Below are 23288 nucleotides of genomic sequence, written 5' to 3' on the forward strand. Positions count from 1 at the left end.
ACATATAATTCGTCACAATACTGGGAGCTGATTAATGCATTTTTTATTTCGTTTTTTTAATAAAAAATTTTACTTTTGAGTTTTTGAAATTTAAAAACATAGATTAAAAACAAGGGTTCAATTAGTTGTGGATTTAATAAATTCGATTGTAAATATATAATAATTTTAAAATTTTTATAGTAAATCCGTTTTTCATTTTGGCTTACTTGACAGTTTTAATTTGATTAATAAAAAACACTAAAACTCATTTGAGATCGTGTCGCATATCAATTTTATGATACAGATCTTCAACTCGGCCAATCCATAAATTTATTTACTTTTTATGTTTGATATTTTTATAAGAATATTCGCGCTTCAAAATATTTTCAATGAAAGCTTTTTCAGTTATTTATTTTTATTATTTAAAAAATCTAAACTTACATATATTATATATATTTCTATATTTCTATAATATATCATACTATCGATAATATATTATTAAATTTAAAACAATTATAGTAATTATTTTTTGTGATATGATCTGTTTTTTATAAATTAAAAATACCATTTTTTTTGAAATCATAAAACATTTTATTTTACAATACAAATGTCATTAAAATAAAAAAAATCATTTAATACAAATTGATTTTAATATATATGCATTGTTTTGCGCACGTGAAATGACATTAATTCGACATGAATAAATAGATTAAAACAAGATAAGGGTAAACTCGTAATTTTCACGAATCGTGGACTTCCATTCAATAATAACTGTTGTCATCATTATAATCATAAATACTTACATTCATAATCCAATCTGTTCAAACGGAAACAGAAGAGAACAAGCAAACACGAACAAACAAGAAATTTTTTTTACCATACATATATTAGCAGCGCCTGAAATCCAGAAAATATACGACTTTCTTTGTTTGATTCTCTGGTTCCCTTCGGAGGAATCAGAGGATCGTCCACTGGTCTCTTCCCACCTTCCCAAAATCCTGTCAATGTTCTTAGGCTTGCATATATATACATTTTTTCGTGTATATATATGCGCAAATATATCGTATAACACGTCCTTCGAACATTATTCAAATGGGTTTTTGGACAAAAGGGAATCGTCTAAAAAAGGTGGGATTTTTTGTTTGTTTGTAATATTTTTGAGAGTCTCGGGAAAATGGGGATGGCAGAAAGAGAAGGTATGATGCGGGGGTGGCTTTATTTGATTCGTTTCAACCGTTTTGGGCTGCAATATTCCCGTAAAAGATACTTCATTCTTCAAGATAACTGCCTCAAGAGCTTCAAATCTATTCCTTCTTCAGCTACAGAGGTGCATTTCTGTTTTTAATCGTTTTTTTCCTTTTCTATTTCATGATTTCATTGGAAACATGCAAATATTATAACTAAGATGTGTGTGTGTGTTTGTGTGTTTTAAAAATGATGCAAGCATATATGATAGGTGGACCAAGAATTTAGCATGAATTCCATTTATTTTGAGCGAAACTTATAATGTCAATAAATTACATGCGAAATTTGATTTTTTTCCCCAGGCTGCTCTATGTATATGTAAGGATTATGCATCCCTTATGTGTTGATTCCTATAAAATGATTTGGCTTTTCTTGATCGTATCTCTTTGTGTTTTCTGTATCGACGTGTTGTGATAGCATAATATAGTTGTGTCTGATTTGTCCTTATTTTATTTTTTCATCTAATGATTGAAATAAAATAGTCCAAGCGACTTTCACTTTGTTGGAGTTAAATTTTTTAAAATATAATTTTCTATTTATTTGTGTTACAAAATATCTCAAGTTCTTTGTTTTGACAATTGGTTTGGTGTTACAAGGATAAGTACAATGGTTGCTGGATTACTCTTCCTATCTTTGACCAGCAAATAAGTACAAAGGAATCAATTAGATAATATTCTCAATGTATTTATCAGAAAGTTGGATATTCACAATGGACCACTTATTTGATATTAATTTCAACTGAAAGCATATCCGAACAGAGTTGATATCGATTATCTCGTGTTGTCTCTCGATTTATATTTGGGAGAACAAATAAAATTTGTTATCTGCCAGCATTTCTATAAGATTTTCTTTTGGACTATGTTTGATTATTATATAAAGATCAAGGTTTGTCAAATGTAGACAGCAAATTCGACTGAGGGTAGTTAAATAAAGGAGTTTTCATATGAGGTCGAGAATTATATATTCATATCTTCCACTTGCTATAGAGGGAAATAACGATGATTTTTATTTAGGTGAGTGAGTATCATTTCAATGTAAAGTAATTGAGAGTAAAACAAAACTGGAGGGCAAAATTTACCCTTAAAAAATTGAACATGCTAATCACTAATTTTTCCAACGTGCTTCTCTTGTTTGACTGGGGAAAGATATCGCTCTCCTGGCCACTTAGTCAACCATGCATCCTCTCGTAGTTCATTTTCTGTCCTTCGTGAAATTTTGGTGCCATGCAACAAGTTTATAGAGAAAAAAATAGTGGATACTATTGCTAAGAGTGTATATCATCTTCTTTTGCTAATCCTGATCCTTTGCTTTGTATGAATTGACCATTCTTGTACCAGGAGCCAGTGAGAAGTGCAATAATAGACTCCTGCATACGTGCTACAGACAATGGAAGAGAGAGTCATCATATGAAAGTAAAATTAATTTTGGATGTGTAGGTAATCGTAAGCAAAGAGCAAAATTTGTATTACCTTTTACACTTATATGATCTATCTTGTAATGTACAGATTTTTTTTATTTTCACCCTTTACAATACTTCTAATCATAACGATCAGCTTAAGGTGAGCTCTCCATTTGGATTCTTTTAACTCTTAGAAGAAGACAAGACAATAGTAATGGCGAATGACCTTCACATTCTAAATTTTAATAGCTGGGGGCAACCAGTTCGGAAGAAGCTGCTATGTGGATTCGTTCTTTGCAGGACACTGCTCTTGACCCTGTGACTAACTCAGATTGTTCCAAAAGGAGATGGCAGCCTTTCAGGTGAAAATTCTCCAATTAAGTTACCTATAGCTTGAAAATCTTCAATTATGGAACTTTTGAGACTAGTTTTGCCTATGTATCTTGCCATTATCCTTGCACAATCTTGTTTTTTTACCTTTGGCTTAACAGCTTAAGCGTTTCAAAGAGAATCGCAAATAAAAGGTCTATCGACTGGACTTCAGCATCTTCTGAACATGTAAATGCCATGACTTCGGATGTAATTGGTCCTTCACCATGGAAAATATTTGGCTGTCATGATGGTAATTACTTGAATGTTTGGTTTTTTAAAGCAAAAGAAATTTTCTTATATTGCCTCTTTAGGATTGCGTCTCTTCAAGGAAGCAAAGGACAGAGATTCCAATGGAAAGGTGGATTCCTTCTACTCATCTATGGTTGATCCTTTAGAGTTCATGACATGATTCCATTCTTTTGATTTGTTTTTGAATTTTTGTATACAGCATTGGGACGATCACCCTGCCATAATGGCCGTTGGTGTGATTGATGGAGCTTCGGAAGTCGTTTTCCATACGCTTATGTCTCTTGGTACTTCAAAATCTGAGTAAGGCTCCCATATTTTTTTTCCTTTTAGGAAATTCCGCTATAAACATGAAATATAAAGTTTCTTTTAAACATTCTAAAAAACACTTTATGAGATTGAAGGCGACTAAGATTTACCTATCATCTTCTATTTTTTTGTCTAATGGAATGTAGGCTAATTTTCTTGAGTTTTACTTATTAAATGCTTTTGCAGATGGGATTTCTGTTTCTACAGGGGAAGTGTGATTGAGCATCTTGATGGTCATACAGATATAATACACATACAACTATATAATCATTGGTTACCATGGTCAGTCTTGTAACTTACAAGAATACATTTTAAAATATAATGCTATCACTAATGACATTTCCTTTTTCAGGGCAATGAAACGAAGAGATTTGCTGCTTCGCCGTTATTGGAGAAGGGAAGATGATGGAACATATGGTGCTCCCTAAATCAGAAACTGATGTTATGAAGTTGATAACTGTTAAAGCTGTAATTAAAGTTAAAGGGTTGTACCGATTATTATCATTTCGTGTCCATATTCTTGTATTGTGTCAAGTTTATGTTATTATACACATGAACTTGATAAAAGTTAAAGCCATAGCTAAAGTTAAAAGGTTTATAACTATTAATTTCATTTTCGTGTTCATGTTCTTGCATCTTGTCGAGTTTATGTTAATAGACATGGACTTTATAATTCTGTTGTTTTTGTTGCAGTGATTCTTTACCACTCTGTGATCCACAGAAAGTGTCCACCACAAGATGGATATATTCGAGCTTGCCTTAAAAGTAATGTATGCCTTGAATTGGATTTGATGCAATATATGGAATGTGTGTCATCTAAAATCGATAGGTTGAGAACGAAAATGGATATCAAATCTTTGTATGTATTGATCATTTCGGTGTTTTTGTATTTTGTAATTGAGCAGGGCGGTGGATATGTGATAACTCCTGCAATACAAGGTAAAGAATGTGTCATAAAACACATGCTCACTGTCGATTGGAGGTTTTGGAAATCCCGTTTCAGGAAAGCATCTTCAAGATCAATAACTATCCGGATGCTTGGGAGGGTCGCAGGTGAAGTGCACATCTTGTGTACATTTAAGCAATACTTCTGAGTTCTGATTCTAAGTGGGTTTTCTTAATGGACAAGCATCGTTTTCTCACAATGCAGCCTTGAGAGAGATGTTCAGAGCTAAGGTAGGAAGTGCTACAAATGAGTTTTTATTGGGAGGGCTCGCAATGGAGGCTGGGATTCCTCAGAGTGAGAAGGAAGAGATCAAAACTGAAGTAAACCTTAAAATGGTGGAGAAGATAATAGAAGACGAGGGATTGAAACCTCTTTCTGAAGCTTCAAGTCTTAAGGGATTAAATGATGCTGCTGATGAATTTTTCGATGTTCCTGAACCATTCTATGATGAGACATCAGACAATGGGTGGACTTCTGACACATCCCCAGAATTTTGTTACGTGGTATGTTATACACCTGTTCCTCATCTTGTTTTGAAAAATTTTCATTGGTGAAATATATTTGTGACATGTTCTTTCAATCCGAAATGCTCAGGACATCTACCAGCCAAAATTGTCCTCTGCTGCTAATTTTGTGAAAAAATTGCATGAACTTGCAGGTTAGTCCATTTTAGAAGCAACTTACCATAACAAATATATGTGAAGTTTAAAAAATTAGAAATGACTTGAAATACATAATGTTTGCAGTCCAGAAAAAGGGCTATGTCGACTTGCAAGAACTGTCTTGGGGAGAAAATGTCTCATGCTATTATGGAGCCACACTTCCAAAAGATTCATGCTTCAACATGCCCTCTAGTTGTGCAGCTGCTGATCCTTCATCCTTCCTCGTCCGTGGTGATAATTATCTCGAAGACCGTCAAAAGGTCACATCTTGATATCTTTTATTCACTTCATTCGTATTACTCTATTCTAAGATCATGAAATAGTTGTATTTATATAATTTCATTTCACATGATCATGATTAAAATCTCCTGGAGAACACTTTGTTTTGTTAGATTAAGGCGAAGGGCACATTGATGCAAATGGTTGCTGCAGATTGGCTAAGATCCGACAAGCGTGAAGACGATCTTGCTGGTCGTCCTGGAGGCATTGTTCAGGTTTCAGTTATAGATTTTTTTATCTTCTAATCTTGACTCCTTGAACTTCTGAATTGTTTATACTTGCAACACAAACTTTATAAAAACGATAATCTAATTTTGGCATGAATGGTTCATAGAAAGGTGCCTTTAACCCTCGTTTAGTAAACACTCTAACACATACATGTATAAAGAGAAAGTCTAACATCAAATTTTAATTAACAAATATGCAGAAATATGCAGATAGGGGAGGTCCAGAATTCTTTTTTGTCATGAACATACAGGTAGATCTTACTTCTTTTCTTTGATACTTCCCATGTTCCTGATTATCTTAAATTTAAAGTATATGTGTTCCATCTGCTACTAAATCAGGTTCCTGGTACAACGATGTACAATCTGGCGTTATATTACATGTTAAAAACACCCCTAAATGAAACGCCCTTGTTGGAGCGTTTTGTCAATGGAGACGATGCTTTTAGGAACTCAAGATTCAAGCTTATACCATACATTTCAAAGGTTCTTTTCTAGCGATGCTGCTTTTCTTTTTTAAGTATTATACATTTTTTCACCTTTATCCTTTAAAGTCAAATATTTTGAATCTGTCTCCCTATAAAACTTTTTCTGCATGATACAAAATAGGATGAGGCTTACATTTGAAGTGATTCTGCAGGGATCTTGAATAGTTAAACAGAGAGTTGGTAAAAAATCTTGTTTGCTCGGGCAAGCGCTTGAAGTGAATTATTATCGAGGAAAAAACTACTTGGAGGTATCACATACTAAATGAGGATGAGCCTTTTGTTATGTTGAATTAAAAACATCCACATCTTTAAAATGAAATGTTCAAATTTTCAGCTGGATATCAATGTTGGCTCATCGACAGTGGCAAGAGGAGTCGTTAGCCTCGTTCTTGGTTACTTGAACAATCTTGTGATAGAAATGGCATTTTTGATACAGGTAAAGCAGCAGTACTGAACAAACTACAAATTATGACGAAACATGTTACTACTTAGTACTTACTAGTTACTAGGTTTATGTTAGGAAGCAACAAAGGTCTCCAGTGTCTTGCCAGCCTCTCAATACAGGAGTGATCAAACTGTGATCTCATGCTAATATATGTTTTATAAGATTTGAATATATTATCACAGTGATTTAGTTATTTTTAGTACAACAGCATTAATTGTCTTACGGTTTATCTTATTACTTAGTGCACACACACCTCTCCCCCCCCATGTTTTATAAACCTTAAGCACGAAATCACTCGCCGTTTCCCTGGATCAAATATCTGGTTTTGCCCCTTTCATTTTCTATGAATTTAAGGCAGTCTATGATAAAAAGGAGGGTTGTGCATGATGTTATCATGCAAACATATGATGGTGGATCTTATTCTTTTTGTGCAGATTCTGTGGTTGACGCTTTGTTACGGATATTTAGGCCACATATATGGGTGGCATATATTTGCATATATTTGATTTCCTTAGATTAGGCTAGATATATGGGTGGCATATATTTTGATAGGATTTTTCGGCTTTCTAGCATGTATAAATATTGATAACAATGAATGAGAAAAACCAACACAGATTATCTAAAATAACATGGTATCAGAGCCAAATTAAATCCAAATCTTTTCGGCACTATGGCTGCCGCCACTCCTTCACCGCCGCCTGCAAAAATCGACTCCAGCTCGCTATTTTACTTAGGGTCACAAGATCGCCCTGGCGATTTCATTACTCCTATCCGTCTAAAACTCGATAACTTTGATGATTGGTCTCATGCTATTCGCGTTGCTCTTTCCTCTCGGCGCAAATTCGGCTTTCTTAACGGCACAATCACGGATATTGTTCCTCCCTGTACGAATGATGATTGGGTAATGATTCAGTGCATGCTTGTCTCATGGCTCATGAATACGATTGACCCCGAGGTACGTTCTATGCTCTCGAATTACGATAATGCAAAACGCTTATGGGACGATTTGCATGAAAGATTCTCGGTTGTGAATGGTCCACGTATTCACCAGCTTAAGGGCGATATTAATCGTTGTGAGCAAACAAAAGTTATGCCTGTTGCTGTTTACTTCAGTAAATTGAACGTTTTATGGGATGAACTTGATAAACATGAGCCTTTGATTTCTTGCAAGTGCAGTAACTGTACGTGTCAGGTCGGTAAGCAACACAGCCAACGACGTGATGATGACAGGTTGCATCAATTTCTTCTTGGCCTGTGTTCTGATTATTATGCACAATTGCGATCGACTCTCTTGTCACAGGATCCTCTTCCCACGTTGAATCGGGCATTCCAACAAGTCGCTCAAGATGAGCGGGTTCGGGGGATCACACGCATCACCGAAGAGAAACCCGATGCAGTTGGTTTTGCTGTGAAAATGGAGCCTCGATCCAAACCACGCCTCGACAAAACGACGAAGGCAGCCTTGACTTGTTCTCAATGCCACAAATCGGGTCATGATATTACAACCTGCTTCGACATACATGTCACTCCAGATTGGTACTTGGAAAAATATGGTTCTACCCTTGAAGGAAAAGGAACTTTGAAAGGCAAACCGTCAGCTTCTTCAACTAGAAATTCGGCAGGTCATGGTCGTAATGGAGTTCGTGCTAATGCTGCTATACCCGCAATTCCTCACAGTACATCTCCTACCACCTTGAGCCACGCCCCTGCTACACAATCCTTTCCAAGTTTCTCTGCCGAACAATGGGCGGCACTCTCGGCTGCGTTTGGTTCTACTTCTCCTTCTTCTAACAGATTGCAGGGTAAGTTAAGTATGGCTGATTGGATAATTGATACCGGCTGCTCTCATCACGTTACCGGTAACGAATCATGTCTATTGAATATTAAAGCAATTTCTTCATGTCCCGTGCGTCTTCCAGATGGTCAGACACTAGCTGCCACTGAAGAGGGTGCCGTGCAACTAACGGACACCATACGGCTCCAAAATGTGCTTTATGTTCCTAATTTACAATGCAATTTAATTTCGGTCTCACAACTGATTGATGATATAGATTGTTGTGTTCAGTTCGATTCTAACTCATGTGCCATACAGGACCAGCGTTCGAGGGAGATGATTGGCACGGGTGAGAAAAGGGATGGACTTTACTACCTACGGCAAGGATTAAATGTGCAAACGGTTGCGGCTGTGGATGCTGGTTCGAAGACCTTGGAGCTATGGCATCATCGTTTGGGTCATCCTTCCGAGAAAGTAGTGAAGTTCTTCCTTTTTTACATGAATCTAGGGGTACTTTAGATACCGGCTGTGACGTCTGTCATCGTGCCAAACATTCTAGAAACAGTTTTTCATCAAGTGAAAATAAGTCAACTCGGATTTTTGAGTTAATACATTGTGACTTATGGGGTCCATATGATGAAATATCCTCTTGTGGTGCCCGTTATTTCTTGACTTTAGTGGATGATTATTCTCGTGCCGTATGGGTTTATTTATTAATTGATAAACGAGAGGTATTTAAGATGTTTATGTCTTTTATTGCAATGATTGATCGTCAATTCTCTCAAAAGTTGAAAATTGTACGGAGTGACAATGGCACCGAGTTTGTCTGCATGAAAGAATACTTTGTAGCAAATGGAATATTATTTCAAACCTCCTGTGTGGGTACCCCTCAACAAAATGGCAGGGTGGAAAGAAAACATAAATACATTTTGAATGTTGCTCGTGCATTACGCTTTCAAGGAGGCTTGCCTATTTCTTTTTGGGGGGAATGTATTTTGGCCGCTGCACACTTAATAAATCGAACTCCTTCTAGCGTTCTTCTCAACAAAACTCCTTATGAAATTCTCTTTGGTTGTGCTCCTTCTTTCAGCGAACTTCGCATCATTGGATGTTTAGCTTTTGCACATAATCAACGAGCTAAGGGTGACAAATTCGCTACTCGAAGCCGTAAATGTGTTTTTGTGGGATATCCGTTTGGTAAAAAGGGTTGGAGTTTATTTGACCTTGAGAAAAAGGAATTCTTCGTATCTAGAGACGTCAAGTTCTTCGAAAAGGTATTTCCTTTTTTGATTGACAAAGGCACAAATCTCGCCCCTGTTGAAGGTCCAGTCCCTTCCACTGACGAGTTTATTATTGATATGGATGAACATGGGACGATGCACGAGGGTATCCTTAGTAGCACGCCAATAGTGGAGCCTTCCTCTCCGGATACATCTCCCGCCGGCTCGGGAGAGGAACGACTGGGTCGTGGTTTTCGGGATAAACGCCCATCGGTCATCTTATGCGACTTCGTCACGAGCACTGTTATCACCAAATGTCCATCCCTTTCTCATCCTACTCAGCCATCTCAAACTCCCTTAGCTGTAACTGCAGGGATTGAGCCACCGTCTTTTAAGGAAGCTGTTAAGGACATCGGCTGGTGTCATGCTATGCAACAAGAAATTCGTGCTTTAGAGGATAATGGAACTTGGACTATGGAACCATTACCTCCTGGAAAGAAAGCTCTGGGCAGTAAATGGGTGTACAGAATCAAATATCACTCTGATGGCAGCATTGAAAGATTAAAGGCCATATTAGTTGTCTTTGGTAATCATCAAGTCGAGGGAATAGACTATAACGAGACCTTTGCTCCAGTGGCAAAAATGGTGACAGTCAGAACTTTCCTGGCAGTCGCAGCATCGAAGAATTGGGAGTTGCATCAAATGGATGTCCATAATGCATTTCTTCACGGCGATCTACACGAAGAGGTGTATATGAAACTTCCACCATGTTTTCATTCTACTGACTCCAACTTGGTCTGTCGTTTGCGCAAGTCACTGTATGGTCTGCGACAGGCACCTCGATGTTGGTTTGCTAAACTCGTGACAGCTTTAAAAGGTTATGGCTTTCTTCAATCCTACTCCGATTACTCCTTCTTTACTTACACTAAAGATCTCGTCCAACTCAATGTCCTTGTGTATGTCGATGATTTAGTGATCTCTGGCAATGATTCCGCTGCGATTACAAGTTTTAAAGCATATTTGAGCAAGTGCTTTTATATGAAGGATCTTGGTGTGCTTAAATATTTTCTTGGCATTGAGGTGGCTAGGAGTTCGTCTGGGTTGTTTTTATGTCAACGCAAATACGCCCTTGATATTATTTCTGAGGTAGGATTATTGGGTTCAAAGCCGGCTTCATTTCCCGCTTGAACAAAATCATCAATTGACGCGCATCATGGGGCCATGCCTCTCCGATCCAGAGCCCTATCGTCGGTTGCTTGGACGTCTTATCTATCTGTCTGTTACCCGACCTGACTTGGCTTATTCGGTTCATGTGCTGTCGCAGTTCATGCAGGAACCGAAACAGGCACATTGGGATGCTGCACTACGGGTGGTTCGTTACTTAAAGAAATCACCGGGTCAAGGTATTCTTCTCCGCTCAGACAGTGAGCTATCCTTGACTGGCTGGTGTGACTCAGATTGGGCCGCATGTGCTCTTACTCGGCGTTCTCTTACTGGTTGGTTTGTGTTTTTGGGGCATTCGCCAATTTCCTGGAAAACTAAAAAGCAGCATAGTGTCGCTCGCTCGTCAGCCGAGGCCGAGTATCGTTCTATGGCCTCTCTTACTTGTGAACTCAAATGGTTGAAAGGCTTACTTCTGAGTTTGGGTGTTCATCATCCAAAGACGATTCCTCTTTTCTGTGATAGTCAGTCTGCTTTGCATATAGCGCATAATCCGGTCTTTCATGAACGAACGAAACATATTGAAGTTGACTGCCATTTCGTGCGTGATGCCATCCAAGAGGGTCTTATTGCTCCGTCTTATGTCCCGACATCTGTTCAACTGGCGGACATATTTACCAAAGCTTTGGGAAAAACTCAGTTTGAACTTCTTCTCGACAAGTTGGGCATTCTGGACTTGCATACTCCAACTTGAGGGGGGGTGTTACGGATATTTAGGCCACATATATGGGTGGCATATATTTGCATATATTTGATTTCCTTAGATTAGGCTAGATATATGGGTGGCATATATTTTGATAGGATTTTTCGGCTTTCTAGCATGTATAAATATTGATAACAATGAATGAGAAAAACCAACACAGACTATCTAAAATAACACGCTTGGTTTAAATTGTTTGATGGTGTTTGTTTTGAATTTACAGGGTAATACTAAGAGGAGTTGCCGGAAGTCCTTCTTGGAACGTGCCGACTGAATCATCTAGATGCAGCAAAGTCGGTTTCGACTGACTCTATACGTATCATCTAGTCGAGCCACATAAAACTATGAAGGTGGATGAAGGAAGAGAGAACCTCAAACTGATTCATATAGACCAACGTATTCTAATTTAGTCTCATTAGTTTGAGGCATTGGAGTCATAGGCGGGGGGCTATATTTTGTAGTGAGAAAATGATTCATGAAGATTTCATATTAATTCTTATTGTAACTAGGAAAAAACTATTGATTCTTTATTTAAATAAAATAAGATATTGTAATTAACAAAAATAATATTTTATTGTATCTACGTATGAATGTTAATATGAATCATCTTATTTTATCAGTTTCTATTCATATATTATTCATTGATACTCGTTATCTTATTAAAAAGAGGCAAGAACTTCTGTGAGACGGTCTCACGGATCGTATTTTGTGAGACGGATCTTTTATTTGGTCATCCATGAAAAATATTACTTTTGTATTACATTTTATTGTGAATATCGGTAGGGTTGATCCGTATCAGAGATAAAGATTTGTGAGACCGTCTTATAAGAGACATACTCTTAAAAAGAATGTAGATAGTAATATATTCCTAAGTTTTGATTTTTAAATTTTTTTAAAGAATTTTGATGGGTATATTTTCAATTGATCATAGAGTTGAAAAAATAAATTTTTTTTTATATTATCTTCTATCTAAAATAAAAGGTACGAGCTAATCGATTCCTCCTCGTTTGATAATGCAGGCGAGCCTTGCGCCGTGGAGTCCTCCTGTAATATTTATTTTTAAAAAAAATTGTTATTTTATTTTTAAAAAAATATGACCAAATCAAACGATAATTAATAACAATTTTTTTAAAAAAATTAAATTAAATTAATAATAAAATATTTTTTTAAAAAAAATAAAAGAGTGAATAAGTTGATTTGACTGTTGTTGATCAATGGTCAAGATCATCTTAGCTTTTAAAAATTTAAAAAAATAGAAAAATCATTACAAAAAATTTAAAAATAAAAAAAAAATTGCATAAAAATCTTCAATGGATAGTAATGGCTATATTCTTCGATCTCCTATAAATTCACTTCACAACAGCTTCAAAAATCAAACTTCTAGAACTTTCATTCTAAAATCAATTCAAAATTTTTTTTTCATACGATTAAAAAATTTCACGCACAATTTGTTTCAAATAGTGTACAAGAGTTCTTTTATATAAAAAGAACTTGATCGAATATATTTAGAGTTTACGTGATGATGAATAATTAATTATATATTTTCTCTTAATTATGTGTGTTTTTATATTTATATATGTTATTTTTAAATTATGGGTGTTATTTTTTTAACAGCGTTTTTAAAATATGTGTAAATTTTTAAATTTTAATTATGTGTAATTTTAAATTGTTTCACTTATTTACAATTTTATTTTGTGTTTAAATATTTATATGTTTAATAAAATAAAAAAATTAATATTTCAACGATATCATCTCACCCTCACAATCATAAAATAAAAATATCCCTTATCCATTTCATCACATAAACGTCCTCAGACCAGTGAATATTTCAAAGCTCTTATCCAAGGAGACTTGAACATTACTACTGACTACAGTGAAAAGGGTGACGGTAAACAAATTCCATTGCAAATAGCAATGAAGCAAGAATTTTAACCCACCAACCATGGAACCTCTCTCATTAATCACTTCCCATTTTCAAATTTATCCTCTCTGTGTACAGTAACTCAATAAACAGAATCACAGGTAGACACATTGTGCACATACATACACCCTACATCATACATGTAACTGTAGAGTTTCAGAGAAAGTAGTGATGGAGGAATAGTAGCATAGAGGTTTTGGACTTCGGTTCTTTTTTTTCTTTTCTTTTTTAACCTTTTCTGCATTTTGGAGTGCTGCGTTTCTTGTTTCAGACCTGCCCTTTTGGCTTTCTTGGGAATTGTGGAGTTGACAAAGGATTCTGCACATTTTCTTGGGCATTTTGTGGGGTTTGAGCACAGGTTCGGCCCTGTATTTGTCTCTATTTTTTTTAATCTAGGTGCAGTGACAAAGTTTATTACCAAACTGTAACGCTCTGAAATTTGGGATATGATTGGCTTTTTATGACCAAAATTGTCAATTTTTGTGTCCTCTCTTCCACTTTTGGGTTTTCGTTGGCCACCCTTTTGCTGGCAGAGTAGAAGAACGTTGAGAAATTGGTGAATGTGTGGATCTTTTTGCTCTTTTCTCAAGGAATTGTTTAAAGTTTGAACTTTGAATCTTTATTATCGCAAGTTATTTTCGAAATGAGTCGATTCAAACTACTCATCTTTTTTTGCAGTTTCTTTCCTGCGAGTTACCTTTCTTGATAATTGTCATATTTAGCTTAATTATCACTTGAATTTTGCTCTAATTTACCATTTTGAGAATTAATTACTTTAAAATTTTCCTGGCTCAGTCCATTGTTCCTGTGTTATTAACTTACCATCTCCATCCCATTCTCTAGCAGCAAATTAGTCTATTATATTCTTAAACTAGGAATGATCACGTGCGATGCACGTGGTTGATTAATAATGAAAAATATAATAACAAGATTTAGATAATTTTTAAAATAGTTTGAATAACATCTTGTTTACGAGTCTTTATTAATCTAAATATATCAAAACACAATAAATAAAAATACATCATGACGATAAATAAAATATATTCACTTATTTATATAACATTTTTCAATTTGCATGATTATAACATAATGACAGCTCTCTCAAATTAACAAAGATATTTTTCATCCAAATATCATTCACAATGAAAAACAATATAAATAAAATGAGAATAGTAAATTTTACTAAAACCAAAATCACAATGTATTTAAATGGAGTGTATATGGTGATTGTCAAATAAAATTCTCTTAATTAACTAAATTATCATAATGATGTTAAAATAAAACCCCTAAACTTGTTATTAAATTAAATATCAATTGTGTTTTTGCTAACTTTTAACTCATTACGAATTTTGTTTAACTTTTTCTTTTTATAGAATAGATATTACGCATCAACTCAAATATTTTAAACGGTATAGTAGCTCAATCGTCATGATTCGATCGATGTCTCCAACAAGGACAATTATTGCACTCCAACAATATCAATAATTACACTAATTGCAATCTATGAGAATCGATATCATGACTTTGACTCTTACATATACCAATTGTAAGATCATGCATTTGCCGATTTACCGAAAGCTATAACCGGGGTAACGATGCAACATTAACTAAAATCTTTTAAAATCGTAAAATAACTCAAACGTCACATTTGGATTGTTATACCTTACATAAACAATTATTGCACCTAACAAATATGATATAGTTGTTATTTTACATTTTAGAAATCATTTTTCTAAATCAAATTTATTCTTACTAATCAAATAATTTCATCGAACACAAAGTAGTTTTAATTACTAATAATAATTTAAACACAAATATTAATTGTTAGGGTGACCACTCTATGTCATCACCTATGCTTCATTAAGTTGCAAGCATAGTAATAATGCACAATGAATTGGTAAACATAACTTAGTTAATTTAGTAAGTGAGTAATGTTAAATAATAATTTTGTTATTTTGAAATGTGAAAAATAGTTTATATATATATAAATTCATCATATATAATGATAAATTAATTATATGCAGAAAAGAGAAAAAATTGTTTTTTATGTATGTAATTTCATCATATACAATTAGAAATTAGTTAATAGGTTGAACAAACAAGATAACAAATCAATATATTATATACGATGATTTCGTAATAGAATAACGCTAATATAACAATACTTTGTATTATGTTTAGAACGCAATTGAAAATTGATAACAAAATATATAATAATATGAACTTTAATTTTAAAAACATTATTATCTAAAAATCACTAAATTATTGAGTAATTATTTATTTAATTATTAGTTAAATCAATTTATAAAATAAAAAAAAAGATAAGATATAAATATTAAATATTCATTAGCAACCATGAAGAAATACACTAATTTTAGTTAACAACAAAGAAAAATTATGGGTAAATTCAATATGCATTAATATCCAAAGGCATTTAAGATAGACAATAAATTATAAAAGAACCCATCAAAAAAATTATTGATTTAATTTGCTACATTAAATGAATAAGGGTATATAATAGTAATATCTCAAGATTTGTTCCATAATTCTGCATTTTGGCATTAATTTCTCTATCTTGTTTGGTTTTTGCTGAAAAATAACATTTTTTTAGCATGGCGCCGTCTATGCAATCCCTGTATTCACATTTACGTCAGATGAACTGTATGTATTTAATCTCATTTTCCAACTTTTCATGTTTATTTTGCATATTATTTCAATTGTCCTCAGTTGTGTTTTTTGTTATTATGGACCAGAATCCAAAATTGCTTTACGCCTAAAGCTTATCCTTTCTGCTAATATGCGCCTGGGACCCAATCTCCCCATAAAGCTGGCAAGTATGATTTGGCTAGCTCGTAGCGTCATCACACCAGCAAAGTCCCCTTCATGGCCCCTCTAATCCACATCATGCGCACACTAGCATCGAGCCCCATCCCTAAATTTTCGTGATCATTCCATGCATTTACTTGGCTTAGAATATATTATATTACACAGCGTGTATATTCTTGTATAAGCTGTATCCCAACTTCTTCTCATCTTCATTCCTTTTTTTTCCAGAAAAGTTCTGTCAGAGTAGAGTGATGGAATCAAATTTCATGGATGAGATTGACTGCACAACCTTCTTTGAACAAGTTGATGAATTGATCGAATTCCCACCTGAAAATGAGTCCGGTGGTGTGAATTTCGAAACTTCTTGTGATTCCAAGGATATCCCAAGCATCTGGAACAGCGCTTTGCCGGAGAAAACCGATCGTTGCACCGCCCCACCTGACCTCTCCGCGGAGCTCTTTGTTCCGGTGAGCATAGACCTTATTACATGATTTTTAATGGATCTTGAAATGGCATTCTGGGACATTCTAGTCCAATCATGTGTGATATGTGTTAATGAAGCGAACTTGTATTATTACCATGTTGATTTTACATAAATCCAACGACAATTTTTTTTGGCAAATTGTCTTTGTCAGGATGCAACATCAAGCTGAAATCTCACCATTTTATGTACTTTATCTCTGACCTTGTTAAATGGTGGGACGTGTGTGTGTTAAGTTTGAAGATAAACAAATACACGTACAACCATGTATAAAAGTTTCAAATTTGTAGTTTAGATTAGCTGATCCACTTAATACAGCAAGATTACATTTTGTGTGGTGAATGTTTATTACAGGTATTGTATTTGAATTTTGTGACAATGGTTTAGAACGAATAGAAGCTGAACAAAGTGAGTATAGCTTCTTAGTGAAGATAAAATGGATTGACTATTTTTAGTTTTCGCCACCTTTTAGCTTGTAAGGTGTTTATGCATTATTACATGGACAGGATGTTTTTTCTTGAATCTACTCTGATTTCTCAGTACGAAGACATTGTGCAACTTGAGTGGCTTTCAACGTTTGTGGAGGAGTCGTTTTCTGGTGGAGGCGGGTCGACCATGGGAAAAGAGGTCTCGTGCATCAACACCGGGCCGCCGCATAACCATTTCCAATCCCCTAGCCCTGTTTCTATTCAGGATAGCTGCAGCTCTTTTTCTGGGGAGGAAACTACACCTCCCGACACAAATCACCGTGGTACACAACGAGCTCGAACCAAACTCCCTCGGCCTGTGACTTCCAATACAAGGGCCGCCATTCGACTCATCTCCCCTGCATCCTCCTCCACCGAGTTGACACCGATGAAAAGGGTCTTGAAACCTGTTAGATTGGAACCGAACCGAAAACAGAAACCAACAGATGCACATCAGCAGTTCCCTCCACCTGCAGTACCAGTTAAGAAATGCTTGCATTGTGAAATCGCCAAGACTCCTCAATGGAGAGCTGGTCCCATGGGTCCGAAAACGCTTTGCAATGCTTGTGGTGTTCGCTACCAGTCGGGTCGTCTCTTCCCCGAGTACCGACCGGCTGCTAGCCCCACATTCCTTCCATCTCTCCACTCAAATTCCCACAAAAAAGTGATGGAGATGAGATGCAACGTCGTCCCATAACACATAGCAACTACAAAAACTGCTACTAATCTTGTTGCTCGAAAACGCGAGCTTGTTCCTGATTGTTTGGCATAGTATGCCTAGGTTCAGTCAGTTCTTCATGCTCGTTTCGATCGATTTCTTGGACTATTAGTGATTTGTTCAGTAATGTAATGGATATTTGAGTGTCGTTTAGACGTTAGAAAGAGTGTAGGCAGTTGGGGTTTTATAGGCCAAGGTTAGGAGTAGTTATGAAGTTTATAATTGCAGTTCTTCTCTGCTCGGGTCAGCTTGTCTTTGCAGTCGATGCTACTTGTAGGGATTCTTGAATGGTGATGAGTATGAGTCTGCTCATTTCATTTGTTTGATGCTTAGATTTTATAATATATGATATTGGAGAGACGGGAAAATGATTTTTCTTGACATACTTTCTTTTCCGAGTTTGGGTTTTAGTCCAGTTTTTCGAAATTTGGTTTTGGTACACTCATCTTTAGTTTTCGGTTATTCTAGTCCAATTATTGACTGATAAGTCAACAATTTTCGATGTCACGTCGAAAATTTTTCGATGTCACATCATCAATTTGATCAAAATAATTTAAATTAAAAGTTAGTTATGAAAATAAAATTTTGAAAACTTAATCGACTAAAATCCAAAATTGAATAAAGCTCAGAACGAAAATTATTCCTCTTGTGAAAGTTCAGTGGACTCGTCATGACATTGAAGAAGCTACTTGGGAGACTGAATCAGATATGAGACAAGAATTCCCAGAGTTATTCCAAACAGTGCTTTATATTATGTTATTTTTTACTTGAATTTCTATTCCGAGAACTATAGCTCCGTCATCGAAACAACTGAGGTATGTTGTATTTTTATGGGATAATTTGTGTCGGATATAGCAGTAGCTATTTTTAAATTTTAAGATGTGTGGGACATATAGAAAACTTTAAGCACAAAAACTCTTAAGAGATCGTCTCACGTGTCAATTTTGTTACAAAGATATCCGACTTCACTAATATATTAAAAATGATTAAATTTTATGTCAAAAGTATTATTTTCATGATAATTATGGATCGAATTAACTTATCTTATAAATATAAATTAGTGATATTGTCTACGTATTCGTTTTAAAAAATAAGGTTATCGAACTTGTTATAAAATTGAGATTTTTTATATAAATAACTAAAAGTTAGTACATAAATTTTAATATATTTACGTGCTGGTCATTCGTTCCAGTACCGGATCAAATCCAGAATTTGTTGTCACGATTATGGGCCATCCAAGCATGATATGGCCCAAACTTTAGGCCCAATATTTCTAGCTTAATAGACATCGCGCATAGTGAAACATCAAAATGTTCATTTAAATAAAAATAAGTCGTTATTAAATTTTTCCATTCAAACACGACCTAATATTATCTTCTATGTATCGTTCCTCCAAAAAAATATACAAAAATTGAATAGTATAATTTTTGTCTTTTAATTGGACCTTATTGCATTTTATCCTATCCAGTCGCTAAAAAAAAATTATAATTCTGATGATCCTTAATTCAGGGAAAAAATTTGTGATTTATTATCTAGATTTGAATTTCTTGGTGTCGTCTATAACATACTCAATCATGTATTTTTTTCCCCAATTTTACTTGTTTTACATTGAAATACTGACATGATATCTGAGACGTAAATTGAGAGACAATATTACAAAAATTAAATATATACAAGTTACATGTGTCATAAATATAATTTTCTCTATTGAAATATGTACGAGCGACTGAAAAATAATTGTTTTCGTGGTTTGGGTCAGAGCTACGTCTCATAAAAATTAACATGTGAGACGATCTCGTTGGAGTTTTTGTGCACGATTTCAATCGGTAGCAGGCTCGGATTTAATTGAGACTCGGATAAACTCAAGTATGATCTCGATTTCTCGACTCAATCTCAAACAACAATATGCGATTCAATTAAATCTGCCCATCATATAAAATTTGTGAAGACACATGACAAATAAAAGTGAAAACAAAAAAAGCAAAAACTTGTTTGAGACGGTCTCACGGGTCATATTTTGTTAGACAAATATCTTATTTGAGTCATCAATGAAAAATTATTACTTTTTATGCTAAGAGTATTACTTTTTATTATGAATATCAGTAAGATTGACTCGTCTCACAGATAAAGATTCATGACATCGTCTCACAATAAACTTACTCCAACAAAAAAAAACTATATAAATGCAGTTAGTGTGCAAGTGAGGTCATAAATTCTCGACCACGTGTGTTTGGTAGCACATCACACTCTATGTAAGTTTTGGTACTATTACATATTTAATGCATAAGACATAACATACTTGTCAAAAGTGACATATCGAGTGTGACATTTGATATTTCATATTTAAACTTTGTGCATGTGCAAGGTTTGGTACCTATGAGCCCCCAAAATTAGACTTGCTCTTATTGTGCTAGGATAAGATTCATAAATTTTGGAGCTATATAGCCTTTTTATAATCTTAGAATTAATAAAAATAACATTAATAATAATATAAATAATATATTCCAAATTAGGATAGAATATTTGTATTTTTCCATTAGAAAAGGCTCACACATGTTTTGCATTATTTTGTGAATACTATGTCGACGTCGTAAATTTGTAAAAATGATTTTTTGCAATAGTAGCGTTGCTCGAACAAAAGATTCAATCACGGACATAAATGGTTCGATACGATGATTTGATTTTATATTTTAGCTAGCTTGATTATCAATTATAAAAATGATGAACCCGATAAAACTTATCAATTAATTTATAAAAATTTGATGTAAATTTAAGCAGGGATTGATAATTATCGTATTTGAATTCGATATCTCGTCCTAAATTGGAGACGACTTTGACCTATAAGGCCATTTCAAAAATCAATATGATTTTTTTTAAGGAAAAAATGACCTATAATGCCATTTAAAAAATTAATATGATTTTGTTTTTAAAAGGAAAAAAATATTATTAATCACTAATCAGTACATCTCAAACAGAAATTTTTTAGATGGGCCCAAGTTTTAATGGAGGGCCCAGTAAGAAATAAAGCGCTTGCTTTGGTTGTTGGAGGAGTTTGAAGATAGATGGGCCTACCATGTCTTAATCCTTACAATGTTCCAACACAACAAGTATAGCTATAATGTCCCTGTCCAATTTTTTTCTCCTAAAAGTTTGTAAAAATTCTTATAATGTTCGATCAATTTTGACAACCCATTTCTTTTTTCCACCACGATTATTATTTTATTGTTATCTTTAAAGTGTGGAATAAAAATAATTTCATGAACAAAATATCATTTTTATACAGTGACAGATTCATTCTCGAGACCAAACGCGATTGCATAATGAACTCCTGTAACAACTATCACTGCTTCATGTTCAGTCCCATTTATGAAAACCGGTTAACTAGAGATATCACCTAGAGCCAAAATTAGACCAACTAGTTATATAGTTGTTGCATTAATTGTGTGACACAAAAAGCACACACATATAATTTAAGGGCTTCTTTTAAACTTAATTACTTCCACAATTTTGGACTTTAAACTAACATAACTTACTAGTATTAGACACGGCCTTTTGATAATTACATATATAAAGCATTGGTTTTTGCTCAAAAAAGTGTTGAGCAAGTACTATGAATCTTGTCCATAAACTCAAATCTAATTGCAAAGAAACAAATTGTGATCAACAATGTTAATAACGACCTTAAACTTTATTTAATGTGTCCGTTATACGGCAACGATTTACTTAATCGTTGTATTATATTAAATCAATTATATCACTAAGATTTTCTAGCTTGAAAATTACAATTAAAATGAATTGGTCCTTAGATTAAGTTAATCGAATGCCGATTACTTTCGACTTATCTTAAATTCCTTCCTGATGGCCCTATTGATGGGTCGTTAACTAATATAATTAGGTTCAAAACTAATTTAATATTGTTTCCCCTCAACCTAAGTATCCTCTCTCTCAAACAACTTCTTCTTGCTAAGTCAACTTTCAATTATTAATTCCAAAGTATCGTGCAAAGTATGTGGGTGTGATGCATTGAATTTGTTTTTACTATGAAGTTACATAATACAAAGATACTTTGCTAGCGAATTCGCAAGGGAGAAATCAACAAGTAAAGTTCGCACGAATACTATTTTATCGAACTTCATGATATTGACGATACAATTCGAATATTTTGAACTATATAACAATTGATAAATATCATTTATTGATCGTTGTATTAGTTAATAATTTATGGGTTTAACTATCTCATTTTAATATATGTATAATTTTGCAACCGATGAAAATTGGATGTTATATATAATCTAAAGCGAGTGTTACTAATATATATGGATTTATATTTGATTTAATCGATAGCATATACAATTTACAATATATTGGACATACAAATCACAGGGGTCGACTTTTTAATAATAATAAAAATAAATTATTTTGATTGGTTTATCAATTTTCGTTCATCTATAAAATAATATAGGTTTCTAAATAAAAAAATAAATAAATTAAAAGATCGATCCATTTTCTAGTTTTTGCTTTGGAAGAGTACAACTTACTGACATTGTAGGGTGAATTGTACATTCTCCGTGTCTTAATTTTGATATCTTAATTAAAATATAATTTTCATGAAGTTTAAAATTTTATAATTCACTTAATTTATGTTAAATTATACAAATATGATATTTATCTCAAGGTTTAATATGTTCATACTCAAATAATAGGTATATATCTCATTTTACTTACTTAGAATGGAAGAAACACCACATAAATCATATAAAACCATTAATTTTTTTTTAAAATAATATATATTTTAGACAAATCGATATCAATTAATATTTCATATTATTGTTCGAAGTTTTTTTTTTTTTTTTGAAGATGAGGACATATGAAACAAGAAGTTTGGAGAGTTAAGAATGCGGAAAAAATGTATATTTATTGTTTTGAACATATGAAATATTTATTGTAATTGAGTTTCGAATTCAGGACTTCATCTTAGAATTTAAAAAAAAATGTATTTTATAATATAAATTCTCTTCATATCAAATATATAGACTTGTCTGCTTTTCACACATATTAAAATATTCATCGAAAAAATAAAATTTACAAATAATCTTCTTATTTTTTCTGATTTAATTTATTAAAAAACGGTCATACATTTCTAGACTTTAATAAGAATTTATTAATAAAACATAATAAAAAATTATTAAATATAAGAATTAGATTATATTATTTGGACAACCAAAACAAGGACGGTAAACTTATACTTAATCGTACATATTTATATGAAAATCGATGATGTGACACTCATTTATTGAAGGTATAATTTTGATATTTTTCATTAAATTAAATAAGTGAGCGACACTCGTCAATACTCACATAATTTT

The 23288-nt window shown here is 33.8% G+C and overlaps 3 protein-coding genes across 6 annotated transcripts; all 3 read left to right on the plus strand.

The window, feature by feature from the left end:
* The first annotated feature begins 811 nt into the window (after positions 1-811).
* Positions 812-12034, plus strand: LOC142540479 (protein ENHANCED DISEASE RESISTANCE 2-like). The gene is made up of 20 exons (XM_075646660.1): positions 812-1306; positions 2562-2636; positions 2730-2783; positions 2873-2985; positions 3115-3245; positions 3307-3353; positions 3444-3544; positions 3737-3832; positions 3903-3967; positions 4244-4315; positions 4457-4603; positions 4701-4999; positions 5091-5154; positions 5243-5418; positions 5551-5652; positions 5865-5915; positions 6004-6147; positions 6302-6397; positions 6484-6585; positions 11733-12034. The coding sequence occupies exons 1-18, from the start codon at positions 1154-1156 to the stop codon at positions 6308-6310; spliced, it is 1899 nt and encodes a 632-aa protein (XP_075502775.1). The 5' UTR covers positions 812-1153; the 3' UTR covers positions 6311-6397; positions 6484-6585; positions 11733-12034.
* On the plus strand, positions 7265-8887 carry LOC142538437 (uncharacterized). Its single transcript, XM_075643757.1, has one exon. It carries the CDS (start codon positions 7265-7267, stop codon positions 8885-8887), a length of 1623 nt encoding a protein of 540 aa, XP_075499872.1.
* A 1301-nt stretch (positions 12035-13335) lies between the features above and the next one.
* On the plus strand, positions 13336-18303 carry LOC142540480 (GATA transcription factor 8-like). 4 transcript variants are annotated; one of them, XM_075646663.1, is made up of 4 exons: positions 13336-13623; positions 13702-13788; positions 16485-16723; positions 17278-18303. In XM_075646663.1, the coding sequence occupies exons 3-4, from the start codon at positions 16508-16510 to the stop codon at positions 17899-17901; spliced, it is 840 nt and encodes a 279-aa protein (XP_075502778.1). In that variant the 5' UTR covers positions 13336-13623; positions 13702-13788; positions 16485-16507; the 3' UTR covers positions 17902-18303. The 4 variants fall into 4 exon arrangements, with proteins under 4 accessions (XP_075502778.1, XP_075502779.1, XP_075502776.1 ...); XM_075646664.1 differs by having other exon boundaries at positions 13336-13531; XM_075646661.1 differs by having other exon boundaries at positions 13336-13788.
* Positions 18304-23288: the final 4985 nt, after the last annotated feature.

Source organism: Primulina tabacum, chromosome 3 (assembly GCF_025594145.1).
Source record: "Primulina tabacum isolate GXHZ01 chromosome 3, ASM2559414v2, whole genome shotgun sequence".
Lineage (NCBI taxonomy): Eukaryota > Viridiplantae > Streptophyta > Magnoliopsida > Lamiales > Gesneriaceae > Primulina > Primulina tabacum.

What these genes read in the sequence shown, in the direction of transcription:
- LOC142540479 (XM_075646660.1), top strand. Translation starts at nt 1,154, where the DNA reads ATGGGGATGGCAGAAAGAGAAGGTATGATGCGGGGGTGGCTTTATTTG. An exon ending in ATCATAACGATCAGCTTAAG is followed by an intron (nt 2,784 to 2,872) that starts GTGAGCTCTCCA and finishes AAATTTTAATAG; the next exon opens with CTGGGGGCAACCAGTTCGGA. An exon ending in CCCCAGAATTTTGTTACGTG is followed by an intron (nt 5,000 to 5,090) that starts GTATGTTATACA and finishes CGAAATGCTCAG; the next exon opens with GACATCTACCAGCCAAAATT.
- LOC142538437 (XM_075643757.1), top strand. Translation starts at nt 7,265, where the DNA reads ATGGCTGCCGCCACTCCTTCACCGCCGCCTGCAAAAATCGACTCCAGC.
- LOC142540480 (XM_075646661.1), top strand. Translation starts at nt 16,508, where the DNA reads ATGGAATCAAATTTCATGGATGAGATTGACTGCACAACCTTCTTTGAA. An exon ending in CCGCGGAGCTCTTTGTTCCG is followed by an intron (nt 16,724 to 17,277) that starts GTGAGCATAGAC and finishes CTGATTTCTCAG; the next exon opens with TACGAAGACATTGTGCAACT.